The 14,376-nt window shown below is 35.4% G+C and overlaps 1 protein-coding gene and 1 pseudogene across 1 annotated transcript; both read left to right on the top strand.

Annotated features, from left to right (window-relative positions):
- Positions 1–656: 656 nt before the first annotated feature.
- On the top strand, positions 657–6,805 carry LOC119536732 (annotated as a pseudogene).
- Positions 6,806–10,889: 4,084 nt separating this feature from the next.
- LOC119538359 (putative olfactory receptor 5AK3) lies at positions 10,890–11,762 on the top strand. The gene has a single exon (XM_037841258.1). It carries the CDS (start codon positions 10,890–10,892, stop codon positions 11,760–11,762), a length of 873 nt encoding a protein of 290 aa, XP_037697186.1.
- The last annotated feature ends 2,614 nt before the right edge of the window (positions 11,763–14,376 follow it).

Here is a 14,376-nt window from a genome sequence, read left to right as displayed (position 1 = left end):
ATATTTTGTTTAAATGATGGAAGGGGTCTTGGCAGTAACATTCTAGTCCATGTTCATTTTGGAACCCAGCCTGTAGGAGAGAGCCATAGCAACATATGTAGGGTTACTACTTAGCAAGTATAAATGCAAAACACCTGGTTAAGTTTGAATTTCAGAAACAGTGAGTGATTTTTTGACTAAGAGTATCCCATGCAACATTTAGGAAACACACTAAAAAGTTATGTGTAATATATCTGAAATGCAAATCTAACTGGGTGTCCTATACATCACCTAGCAAATCTAAAATAAGGCATCAAAAGGTTCGCTAGTGCAATAACCAACCAACAGATGAAGAAGAAAGGGAATGAACATCTTTCAGGAATTGGTTCTGGTTGTCTGGGGAGGGCCATGAAACCCATGTGACTCATAAATATATCCCACAGAAAATTCCTTTCTAACTAAGGCTACTAATGTCAAGTGTTGGATGACAATTAAGGTAAGAAATAGCTGAGATAAATTATGAGTCAATTAAATGTTACATAATCATATTTGCACATTAATTGATGTTAGTATGGATATGCATTTAACATGATAGGGAGAGTGTGTTTTTACATGTTTCTTAAAACAAAACATATTAACAATCAGTCTTATTCTGTGAAAATATTCCATCCTCAAAAATGAGGTTTTGGCATATACTCTTCATTGTATTTCTACTCATCTACTTGACCTCCATGGTGGGTAATATTGGAATGATCCTACTCATCAAAGCAGATTCCAGACTTCAAACACCCATGTACTTTTTCCTACAACATTTGGCATTTGTTGATATCTGTTTTACCTCTGCAATATTCCCAAGATGTTGCAAAACCTCATATCAGAAAATAAATCAATTTCTTTTTTGGGATGTATGATGCAATGATGGATTTATGCAATATTTGCAATAAATGATTGTTGCCTCCTTGCAGTTATGGCAGTGGACCATTATATAGCCATCTGTAAACCACTTCGCTATTCCACAGTCATGTCCCATACAGTACGCATCCAACTGGTAGCTGCTTCATATGTCATTGGCTCAATAAATGCCTCTGTAAGCACAGGTTTAACATTTTCACTATACTTTTGCAAATCCCACAACATTAATCACTTCTTTTGTGATGCTCCACCAATTCTTGCCATTTCATGCTCAGACATTGGCATCAACCTCATGCTTCTTGTTTTTGTGGGATTTAACTTGACATTCACTATGTCAGTTGTCATCTTTTCTTATATATACATCCTGGCTTCCATCCTAAAGGTTCCTTCTACTGCAGGGAGGAGAAAAGCTTTCTCAGCATGTGCCTCTCACCTAACAGCAGTCACCATTTTCTATGGAATCCTCTCATACATGTACTTACAGCCTCATTCTAATAATTCCCAGGAGAACATGAAAGTTGCCTCCATATTTTATAGAATTGTGATTCCCATGTTGAACCCCCTGATCTATAGCTTGAGAGATAAGGAAGTAAAAGAAGCTCTTAAAGGAATAGGGAAAAAAGTTCTTCTAGATTGGACCCAAATTAATAAATTCAGGATCCCAAAGCATCAGATACATGTAAATGCATATGAATTAAGGTTTCTGATGTTTAGAAGATGTTCTCCACTTAGATCAGTGATATTTCTTTCAAAAGGAAATATATCAGAGTGGGAGAAATACAATAAGCATCTCCTGGAATTAATTTACCCTAGAATAAAGTTGACAAACATATCTGACACTGCCTGTGGAGAGGAGCTTTATCAAAGCTATCTAAATTTAGAAAGCATATATAAATTTTGCTAAGAATTTAACATTTCAAATAAATTTCAGATATATTCCTAAAGAGTTCAAACACACTTATTGTATATAAGAAATATTAAAAATTATGAAACAGTGAGTTTAAATCTTCATTACTTTCCATTAATTACAAGTTCTTTAATAATCTACAATAAAACCTTTTTAAAGTCTCTTCATATTTTACACAAACCTAAATGAAAATTAAATTTATTACTTTAAAAAGCATTTTATGATTCAGAGTATTTTCTACACAATATACACATATTAATGACATTTCCTAAAACTTGAAAATAGTGATTCCTCTCATTAGTTACCCTCTTTATCCTGAATTTCTCTCCTTCTTGGTTAGGGAAAGGGAAGTTGTGAAACAATTTTCTTCCTCTTTCTCCAAAAACAACAGTCTTAAATGTAGATGGATCTAAAATAATAAATGGTGGTCATCCATTTATGAGACACAAAGCAATAACTTTATTTCAGATAGTTTTAACTGTAGAAAGTCAGTGGGAATTCCAAAGTAGGCCACAAGCCCTCTAAATCAGGGAGGAAACAGGTTGACAAAAAGCTTTGACAAATAGATTGAGAGTAGGCAATAGAAAACCTCAACTAAATATTATAGATACCACACAAACTGGTTGAAAGGACAAGTTTCCCATCAAAGTAGCACCAGGTGGGCTAATTAACTACTAAAAATGTACTTATAATAAAAATATGAGGAGAACTGGGTAAGAGAAAAAGATACTTTTTTCAATATGATATCCCTTGAAAATTCTAAGAGAAGAGGAAAAAATAAACTGAAGTCAATATAAAATCTCTTCCAAAATTACTCTTTATTTTAAATTAAAGGACCTTCAACCCAGGGTGGGTCCAAGTACCTTCAAAGCCCAGAATCTCCAGACACCGCTGGACCATCATTAGAAAGGTAGAATGAAAATGGACAGAACCCTGTAGGAGAAAAACTGAGTTCAACTTAAGGAAAAGTTTTCTTCATGCAAGAGTGTAAATATCCAATGTCAAACATGGGAATAGACAGTCATATAGAGTTTTTTATTCAATAACAACATAATGGAAATCCCAAGGAAATGGGGTCTCCAACAAATAGACAAATTAGCCACATCTATGAGTCATATTTGAAGGTGAAATCAGTTGTGGTAGGTTCTGGTTTGAGATTCATTAGTGATTATTAGCATATATAAAAGATATAGCATTCCTTTCTACCACTGCATAATAGGAATGTCTGAAGTTGAATAAGTACACATTATTTCATGAATCATCAATTACATATTTAGGCTATTTGGGTCCAGAGCAATGAAGGAGAATATACACTATGCATCACAGAATCATTTGTTTATTCATTTATTTATATAATTTCAGTTACAAACATTAACTGAGGGCACTTTGTAGTACAATGGAGACCAGGTATTGAAATAGACACTACGTCTAGCAAGAGACTAAAGAATCATCTGAGCTCTTGTCCCCAAAAAATCCTCTATTTCCCAAGAAAATAGGAACTATGATGTAGGACTCATTCCTAGACCTCAATAGCAGCCAGAAGCCCGAGACAACAAATGAGAAAGGTAGCTGGAGGGGAAGGCAGGATGAAGACTGAGAAAATATCCCTGAAGCACACCCACAGCCCAGCCATCAATAGATAATGCTTCTAAGAAATAGTACCACTGAAATCATTCTCTGGTCTTTGGGGTGTAAATATTGTGAAATGTGGCTATCAATTTCCTTTCTATCCTTCTAATTGAAGAAATTAGAAAGTTCACAACTAAATTTCCCAATGTTCTTGAACCTATCATTATGGATGGAAATCAGATATACTTGTGGGAGATTTGGAAAGAAGTGAGCCAAATACTGTCTTCTTTCTATTCAGAAAATCAGTAGATACATAAGTGGCTGAGGTGGTTCCATAGCCAGACTAGGGATTCTGGGGTCAATGAATAGACCAGAAAATGAGAGACAGATTCCTGAACTCTGGATCCCAGCACTCTTGATGTGTCCTTGACACCTATTCTTTCATCACCTGTAAATAATATTTACCATAAAATTCTCTTTATTAAATATTTTTCTTCTTGAAATAACTTGTAAATTTCCCTTTCCTTGAATTCAACTTTTAGTGATAAAGACACCATGTGAAATACCTGGCTACTTTCTGTTCTGAATGATCCAAAATCTTCCAGAAAATAACAAACAGTAAGGAAATAAGCCTCAGAACTCCATTGGCCTCAGTCTTAATAGTCACAGGTTTATAGAAGCTTGAAGCAGATATGCACTAGAGCACACCCGACATCAAACTTTGTAGCCTCATTGCACCACAAGTCTTACACTTAGTAGATATTTAGCAAATGATACACAAAAGAAGCAATCTATGGACATTGTCCATTTTGCCCAAATATCAAACTGTACTGACTGCAAATATCACCTGGGGACTTTTTAAAAGAACAGATCTCTGATAACATTCCTGTGGATTTGGAAACCATACATCTAAAACAGGGAACTTTTAAAATTTTCTGAGGATATTCTTAGACTGTAACAGTTTGTGAGGCCACTGGCTCTAATATTTCAGACATGAAACTACTAAAAGAGAAACTCTCTAAGGATAGTTTGATAGGAGATATTAGATACCCAATCACATTAGGGCTGGAAATTCCCATCACTATGAAAGACACACAATGCTTGGTAGGCATCACTGGGTTTTAAACAGCACACATTTGAGGATGTTGCTCTAACCCCTTTATAGGAAAGCTTGAAAGTTGGGAACCAGAACAAAAGAGGTCTCCAAAGAATGTCCAAGCTTTCATGTGAGAGCAGCTCCCACCATGGTCTTAATATTCCACAGATCCCAGTGGCTGAGAGTAAGTGCACAAGTGTGCTAGGAAAAAAAAAACACCATTCTGAGTCTTTGGCAAGTCCAAAGAGAAGAGTTTTCCTGGCAAACTCTAGAGTTCCAGAGCAGGAACTTCCAAACTTTATCTGAAGCAGGACAAATGGATTAGAAACTTAATTGTTTGAAGCAAACTTTTAAACTCTACTTTCACACCCCCATTTAAGAGAAGTTTTATGTCTAAGGATAAAAACTGGATAAACTCAAACATACTTAATTGAGAATTTCTGTTTATTAAAGAATTTTTTGCAACACTGGTAACTAATATAGGATTTGTATTAACAATATATCAAAAACACTCACAATCAAGAATATAAGGAGAAACAGAGCATACATTGCAAAAATAAAAGAAGGTAAATCATATGGCTAAAAATATTTGAAGTATTTTCAACATTGCTATCATCAAGGAAATGAAAAGTCAAATGATACTAAAATACCAATTCATATGTTTTAGATTGGCAAAATATAAGAATTCTGACAATATTAAAATTATTTGTTTTAGTAAGACCCACTATACATTGTATAATGCTAGAGAAAATGTGGTGGGACTGTAGAATGGTTCAGCCACTTTGGAAGATAGTTTGACAATTCTTCAGAAAATTAGATATTGACTTACCCTATAATCCAACAATTTTAATTTCACTTCTCGGTATTTACCAAGAAAATCTGAAAACAGTGAAACAAAAAGATATTTGTACACTCATGTTCATAGTGGCAATGTTCACAATAACAAGAGATGGAAACAACCTGAATGTCCTTCATCACATGTGTATATAAACAAAAGGTGGTACATATAAATGAGGGAATTCTATGCAGCCATAAGAAGGAACTCCTCAACATGACACCAAAGACTCCAAAAGATAAGACCCTTGCCTGGGTATTTCATGTGTTGTTCCATGAAAATTTGAATGCACACATTTTTCAAACACATACTTAGACCATGCCTCATCAAAAATGAGTATACTTGCCTTCAAAAAACTCACCATCCAGAGTAAACTAGTGATTCACAATATAATTACCACACAGGAAAAACAATAGCTATATAGCCAGGTCCATGGTGAAAGGAAGAAAGGGAAAAGATCTAATTCATAAGAGGTGTGGAGAGGAACCAGGTGCATATATCCATGAATTAAGAAAGGATTAGTATGAATTAATGAGGAGAAAGGTGAATGGAAGCAAGTGTGGGGAAGGAGGAGGCAGTGAGTTTCTGTAGGGAACCAGGAAAAGACATGCCTCTGAGGAGTGGCAGTGCTGCCTGGGGTAAGGCTAGAGGTGACAGCAGTCAGCCTACTGTGAAGGGCCTTGTAAGCTCAGCTAAGGACTTGGAACTGTATCCTGAGAGGCATGGAAAGTCATTGCAGGAACTTCATCGAGGAAGACACAACACATAATGTGTACTTAATGCCATGGCCAGACTTGGAAGAAAGAGATCACTTAAAAGGTTGCTGTGGTAATCCTGAGTTGATGTATCAAACTTAAAATGAAGTAAGGCAGTGACTATGGAGTTTGAGAGTAGGGAGCATCTTAAAAAGAAATAGAATTAACTGGGTGTCAGTGAGGGATTTGAATAAAGACCACATATAGAAACAGTAGGAAGTATGGCCAATGTCCTTGGAGAAGAAAAACCAAAGCCTCATAGATTGAAAACTAAGAATTTTATTTCCCCTTTAGGCATGTTTAGGACTTGTGGTGAGAGTAAATGTGAATAGTCAGTGGTCAAAATATGATGGGATGCTTGATGGTATGATAACTTGTAAGCAATTCTGATTACCATCGTCAGGTTCAGCCTGGCTTTCCTAGTAGAATAATCAGCCTTTGGTCATCAAAGTGCAACTAGAACAGCACCTGTTATTTGGTAGATATTCATGGAATAAATTAAAAAATAGCACAGTAATAAACATTAATTAAATAAATAAATGATTGCTTCAATCATTAAATTCCTGAAAACTAATGCATGAAGTCTAATAGAGGTGCAATAACTGAACCATGTTCACTCATTTCATAAGCATTGGTGTGGATTTGAAGCATCAAAGTGATGCTGAAAGTTCATGATGTATACTCTTTTGCTATAGCTTCTCATCAACAGTTTCATTCCCCAGGAAAGAAGTACAAGGAAGAGAGCCATGTGATTCTTTATGAAAACCACTGGGTGTTCACCAACTATACTTGTAGAGAAAATAAACAATGAATTTGTAAGAGCTTTTAGGGTTCAACCAGACTCCTTGCAGGGAATCTACACCATGAGAGGGAAGGGATTCAATCCTAAGGAGTCTTGTCAGTTGCTTTCAAGAGGATACTTGAAGAGGTCTCTGAAAAGATGATCTAGAACTATAAGGTTAAGTCTGTGAACTTCCTTCTGCTAATGACTACCAGGAGGTTAACAAAGTGAGGCATGGATAGAACCAAGTTAGAAAAGCAAGAATGTCTTTCTTCACTGATGATGGTGACATAGGTCCAGTTGCAGCCTTGGCCAGGTCAGTTTTTGGCAATATTTGAAGTATGCACCAATGACAAGAGCTCATGAGGCAAAATATTTGGAGAATCCAGGCAATTATAATCCTTATCATGTGCAAAGATCAAGTTCAAAATGTAAATGCATGCACCATAACATCTTTGCATGTATAACATCACTAAGGCAGCCGTGTGTGGTGTCATTGAACCTATTTTACAGATGATGAAACTGAAATTTAGAGGGAGTAGAAAATCCAAGATTCCAAGCCATGCTTTCACAATCCCAAACCAGTGATGGTCCCTAAAATTGTGGATGCAAACAAGAAAACCCCAAAGAAGAGAAACTTGTAATCAAAACAAAAAGAAAGAAAGAAAGAAAGAAAGAAAGAAAGAAAGAAAACAAAGTTCTCAACTGGGAATCTCACGTCTATGCACTCAAAGCAATGAGAAAATTCTCTTAGGAATAAGTCCAAATACTACAACCCACAAAATAAACCCCGGTTTGTAGTACATGCAAAAATAACACCTTGGGATCCACTTTCCTGCAGCAGGTGTAGAAAGGAATATTCTAAATGAAGTAACTTAAAGAAGTAACTCCTATTGTAGTTTTTTCAAAGCAGACACCCATTTCTGTGGTGACTGAAGGAAAATGCAAGAACACAAGTTGGAGAAATTCACCAGGAAGTCTACCTTTGGTTTTGTGCAGCATTTCACCTTCAGAACATCAGAAGTGGAAACAGAGTAGCAAACTGCAGATGGGGTAAGTTAGGAACACTCAGACATTCAACACTTCAGCCATTCAGCAATGGCTCAAATATTGTGAATATCCAGTAAAGTTTTCAGTGAAATAATTGGCCTTAATAACCAGCTAACAGTTTGTAGTAAAGAGAGAAAGATAGACCAAATGTAGATTCAATGTTTACTTTAGTTAAGAATATCTCTGAAAGGAGCATAGAAAAAGTTATCTGTGGTTTAATGTAAAAATCTCTGATAATCGGAGCATTCCCACCCTAAATGTATAAAATTGGGTTACATTTTGCCTCTCCCTCTTAGCATGTGAGGCAACACCACCATACTTTTCTTCAGGATACTTCAACTTGGAGATTCCTTCCCTCACAGTTACTGTCTCCATCTGGTACATCACAAACATATATACCTGAGCAAAATTAAAAGCCCCACACTAGAAGAAAGTTCCTAGATCCTCACACAATTTGATACATTTCCTTAAATTAAACCAAACATTATTTGGTTTGCATCCCTTCTTTGACACTATTAACTCAGAGTTTTATCACAGAAGATCAACGTAAAAACTGACTATTATATTTTGAAGACTCTGACAGCAAATTATGCACCATGAAAACAGACTTTTCATTTGGTACACATTGCTTAATTTTCCTTGAGTCAAATTGACACTTTTCACTCCTGAAAAAGGTTTTAAAAAGCCCTGTATCCCTAACATCCTGTAAAGGAGATGTGGCTTCATTTAAATAAATCTTTCTGTTTGTTTTTTGTTGACCTTTTTGCACTTTGGGGCCCTTTCCTTCTCAAAATCAACAGCACTCATGTAAATTAATGTAGCCCTTCAAAGTGGATCCTTGGGGTGTGCATATTTGTTACACCATTACTGCCATTGTATTGTAATCCATCAGAAATTTCTTCCAAAATAGTCTTCACTGAGATTGTAACTCTCAAATCTATACACTATATTTGGGTCCACACCCTCTCTGTATCCAAGGAACATTCCATATTCCCACTTGGCTCTTTAAACCATGATCCAAATTTCTGTCATGGAAAAAGGCCTTCTAGCAGGCCAAGCCTCATGCCAGGACCTCCACACTGGTTTGCAGATTCCTTTTCAATCTGCAGTTGATAAGCATTTTTGCTACCAGGTTGTGAACTTGGTACAACTTTACCATCATCTGTGCTATATTTTATGTTACATCTCCAGGTATCTTTTAATCCAGTATTTCTCACCATATTTTACATTACTCAGCCTGGTGCCATACCTTGAAGGAGTTTTTCAAAAGTAATTCTGCCATTCTTATTCTTCTTAGATTTGAATAGTTCTCGAGGATTAAACAATTGCTCTACTGATTTATATTCAAGGAGAGAGTTCAGATTTTGAAAACAATGACCAAATAAGAATCGTCAAACACTGTTTAGTAGAAGCATTACCGCTGGCATTAAATACTCTGCATCTAAGCATTTAAATGTGGGAAAATGGATAGCTGTGATGGTAATACATTATTGTAAGCATAATTAACTGAATTGTGTTTGTGAATGTGGACAAAAGCAGAAGTTTTGGTCATGGAAATTACTAGAAGGAAAATTTGAAGATACAACAGGATTATGTAAAAACTGAACCTTGTTGTAGGCAATGCCTGTAATTAATAATACAAATTTGAGTATTTTTCATGAATTATAACCAATATACAACATTAGTATAAGTTGTTAATATTAGAGTGCTTTATGGGGAAAATGCATCTAATTTAAAGTACTACTAAAAATTGTTTAATATCAGTCATCAATTTAACATAAGTACTACAATAATGCAAAGGGTCAACATTAGGGTTCTTTTTGGAAGCAGTGACATTTCTGTGAACCTACAACTTCTCTAATTTTAAAAAATATGTATTAAAATAAAAACAATAGAGGATATAGCTGCTGACAGAACATGACTCCCAAGGATGAATCTGGACTGGACATCATGGGATTGAGAACATCTTCTTAACCAAAGGGGAAGCAAAATGAAACCAAAAAGTTTTAGTGCCTGAGAGATTCCAAATGGAGTCAAGAGGTCACTCGGGTGGGCACTCTTATGCAGTATATTGATGACCCTTTTTATATTTAATATACTGAAATAGCTAGAAGTAAATACATGAAACTATAAAAAAAAAAACAAAACAAACAAACAAAAAAACACCACTGAAGGAAGGGATTTCTGGCAAGAGCACTCTGGTCTGTGGTAACCACAGCAATACATGTCTGGTTGCCACTTAGCAAGTACAAATACAACACGCCTAGTTAAATTCCAATTTCAAGAAACAGTCAGTAACTTTGACAAAGCATCCCATGCAATATTTAGGCAACACTTAGATTAAAAATTACTTATAGTAAATCTGAAATTCAATTTTCAGTGGGGTCCTATAAATCAACTAGCAACTCAAAAATAAGGTTTCCAAAGGTTCCCTAGTACAATATTCACTCAAAAGTTGAAGGAGAAAGGGAATTGAAAATATTTTGGGATTTGGTTCTGGTGGGCTGGGTAGAGACATGAAGCTCATATGACACTTCAGTCTATCGCAGGGAAAATTCCTCTCTAACCCTACTAATGTAAACAGCTTGGAGCAGATCTAAGCAGTAAATAGCTGAGAAAAATTATAAGTTCTTTAAACAGTACAAAATCATATTTGTCTATTAATTGATGCAAGTATGGATATATTTTAACATGGTAGGGAGACTGTGTTCATCTATGTTTCTTAAAACCACACATATTAGGAGTCTGTCTTATTCTCTGAAAATGTTAATTTTGAAAATTAATGCATGGATAAACTGTAGCTGCTTATGCAGGGATTGCATGGCAATAAAATACAAAAAAAAAAAAAAAAAAAAAAAAAAAAATTGGAGCACAATAAACCCAAATGTGAATGTTGGCCATCAAAATCCAAGACACAAAAGTGAATGAAAAATTAAGTATATTTTAATTTTGAGACATTACAAAGATCTCCCATCCTTTTTAGACAATCCTGGACATTGGCAGCCATGACACATAGAAATGGCACTGAAATGACTGAATTCTTTCTTCTGGGATTTGCTGCCCAACACAGGTTTCAGCATGTCCTATTCATTGTATTTCTACTCATCTATGTGACCTCCATGGTGGGTAATATTGGAATGATCCTTCTCATTAAAGCAGATTCCAGACTTCAAACACCCATGTACTTTTTCCTACAGCATCTGGCATTTGTTGATATCTGTTATACTTCTGCTATCACTCCCAAGATGTTGCAAAACCTCATATCAGAAAATAAGTCAATTTCATTCCTGGGATGTGTAATGCAATTATGGGTTTATGGTACATTTAGTACAACTGACTGTTACCTCCTGGCTGCTATGGCAGTGGACCGTTATGTAGCCATCTGTAAACCACTTCAGTATTCCACAATCATGTCCCCTACAGTATGCACACAATTCATAGCTGGTTCATATACAATCAGCTCAATAAATGCCTCTGTACACACAAGTTTATTATTTTCACTGTCCTTTTGCAAGTCCCACATCATTAATCACTTTTTTGGTGATGCTCTCCCACTTCTAGCCCTTTCATGCTCTAACATTGCCATCAACATCATGCTACTTGTTGTCTTTGTGGGATTTAACTTGATGCTCACTATGTTGGCTGTCATCTCTTATATATACATCCTATCTGCCATCTTAAAGATGCCTTCTACTGCAGGGAGGAAAAAAGCCTTCTCCACATGTGCCTCCCACCTGACAGCAGTCACCACTTTCTATGGGACCTTCTCTTACATGTACTTACAGCCTTGTTCTAAGAATTCCCAGAACAACATGAAAGTTGCCTCTGTATTTTATGGAATTGTGATTCCCATGTTGAACCCCCAATCTATAACTTGAGAAATAAGGAAGTAAAAGAAGCTCTACAAGGAATAGAAAAGAAGTTCTTCTAGATAGAAACCAAATCATTAAAATTCAGCAACTCAAAACAACCAATAGATATGAATTCATACAATTTATGTTTCAGAAATTGAGAATATGTACTCATCTTAGATCAGTGATTCCTCTTGCAAAATAGATATCAGAATGTGGAAATACAGTAAACATCTCTAGGTACTAATTTACCCTAGAATAAGCATGAGAAACATATCTGACACTACTGTGGAGAAGAGCTTTATCAAGTCTATGTAAATTTAGAGAGAATATATAATTCTTGCAAATTATTTAATATGTTGAGTAAATTTCAAATATATTCTTAAAGAACACAAACACACTTATTTGTATATAATAGTTAACAATATGAAATAATGAATATTTAATTTCATTACTTTCCATTAATTACAACTTCCTTTAATTATCTGCAATGAAGTTCTTCTAAATTATCTCACAATTTTATACAAACCTAAATATAAAATAAATGTATTAGTTTAAAAAAAAAATGTCTTACACTCTATTTTCTACACAATATGCACACGTTAACAACATTTCCTAACACTTGAAAACCTTGATTTCTCTCATTACTTACCATCTTTAACCTGAATCTATCTCTTTCTTGCTTAGGGAAAGGGAAGTGGTGTAACAATTTTCATATTCTTTCTCCAATAGAGAGCCCCAAAAGTACATGGATCTAAAGTACTGAATAATGGTCATCCATTTATGAGAACATACTTATCATTTTAATTCAGACAGTTTAAACTGCAGAAATGGAGGATATGAGTCCTCTATATCAGGAAGAAAAACTGTAAACAGAAAAGCTTTGACAAGTATTTTGAAGGCAGACAATAGAAAAACCAACTAAGTATTATCGATGCCACACTGGTTGAAAGAACAAGCTTCCCTTCAAAGAAACACCAGGGTAGGGGCTAATGAACTAACACAAAAATACCAATAATAACAATATGAAGAGAATTCAGTAAGAGAAAAAGAAACATTTTTCAATATGATAACCCTCATAAATTCTAAGAGAAAAGAAAAAAATAATCTGAAGTCAATATAGAATTTCCTCCAAAAAAGACTCTTTAAAAGAAAGGGTCTTCAAGCCCAGGATATGTCCAAATATCTTCAAAGTTCAGAACCTCCAGACACTGCTGGATGCTCATCAGAAAAGTAGAATAAAGATGGACTGTGGCTCTTTAAAAGTTGTGTTCCATTTAAGAATAACTTTCCTTCATATAAGAGTATAAATATACAATGTCAAACACGGGAATAGAGAGTCATGTACTTTTCACTCAGTGATGTTTAAAGGAAATTCCAAGGAAATAGGCTCTCCAACAAATAGACAAAAGGATCCACATCCAACAGGCTTATTTGAAGGAGGAATCAGTTGTGATAGGTCCTGGCTTGCTAGTCATTATTGATTGTTAGCCCATATTAAAAAAAGAGTGCTACTTTTTACCATGGTAAAATAGGACTCTGAAGTTGAATAACTACACATTTTCTCATGAATGATCAGTTATACATTTAGGCTATTTGGGCCCAGAGGAAGGAAGGAAAATATAGAACAAGTGTGATTAAATCATTACTTCATTCATTCATTTATTTAGTGTAGTTTCACATATTAACTGACAGCCCCCTGTAAGTCCACTGCAGGCCTGTAATTGAAATAGACATTATGGCTAAGAAAGACTAAAGACACATCTGAGTTTTTGTTCCAAAAATAACCTCTATTTCCCAAGAAAAGAAAAATTATGATGTAGGAATTGTTTATAGATATCAATAGCAGACAGAAGCCTGAGACAAACAACTGGAAAGGTAGCTGGAGTGCAAGGTAGGATGAAGATTAAGAATATATCTATGAAGCAGAAGACTAAAGCACAATCATAAATACAGAATCTTCCTAAAATGTAGTTCCCCTTAAATCATTCTCTGGTCTTTGGCAACAGATACTGTGAAAGGTGCCTTTCAACATCCATTCCACCCTTGTTCTAATTGGCAAAATTGAAAGTTCAGAGCTGCATTTACTGTATGTCCTTGCACCTATAATTATGGATAGAAATCACATTTACTCATGGGAGACCTGGAAAAATAGAAGTGAGTCAAATGCTTTCTCCTTACTGGCCAGCAAAACAGTAGAGACATGAGTGGTTAGATGTGGTTCCATTGCCAGACTGGGGATTCCAAGGTCTTCTCATTGGCCACAGAATATGAGAGGCAGATTCCTGACCTCTGAATCCCAGCACCCTTGGTGTGTTCCTGATGACTATTCTTCCATTAACTGCAAATATTTTTAACTTTAAAATCCTCTTTATTAAATCTTTTTCTTCTTGAAATTCCTTGTATGTATATCTTTCCTTGAATTAAACATTGACACATACACACACCATGTCAAATATCTGGCTACTTTCTGCCCTGAGTGACCCAGAAAGTTTCAGGAAATAACAAACAATAAGGAAATAAGCAGCAGAACTCTGAAGGTCTCAGGATTAATGGTCACTGGGTTTAAAGAGGCTTCTGTAGACATCCAATTAAGGAGACCCAAAGCATCAACTTTGTACCCCATTGCAAATATTACTGA

This window comes from Choloepus didactylus, chromosome 6 (assembly GCF_015220235.1).
Source record: "Choloepus didactylus isolate mChoDid1 chromosome 6, mChoDid1.pri, whole genome shotgun sequence".
NCBI classification, from domain to species: Eukaryota; Metazoa; Chordata; class Mammalia; order Pilosa; family Megalonychidae; genus Choloepus; species Choloepus didactylus.
The sequence above is the reverse complement of the archived record's forward strand: the minus strand, read 5'-3'. Positions and strand labels throughout refer to the sequence as shown.

Bases quoted from the DNA above. Each gene is read 5' to 3' on its own strand.
- LOC119538359 (XM_037841258.1), top strand. From the start codon at position 10,890: ATGACACATAGAAATGGCACTGAAATGACTGAATTCTTTCTTCTGGGA.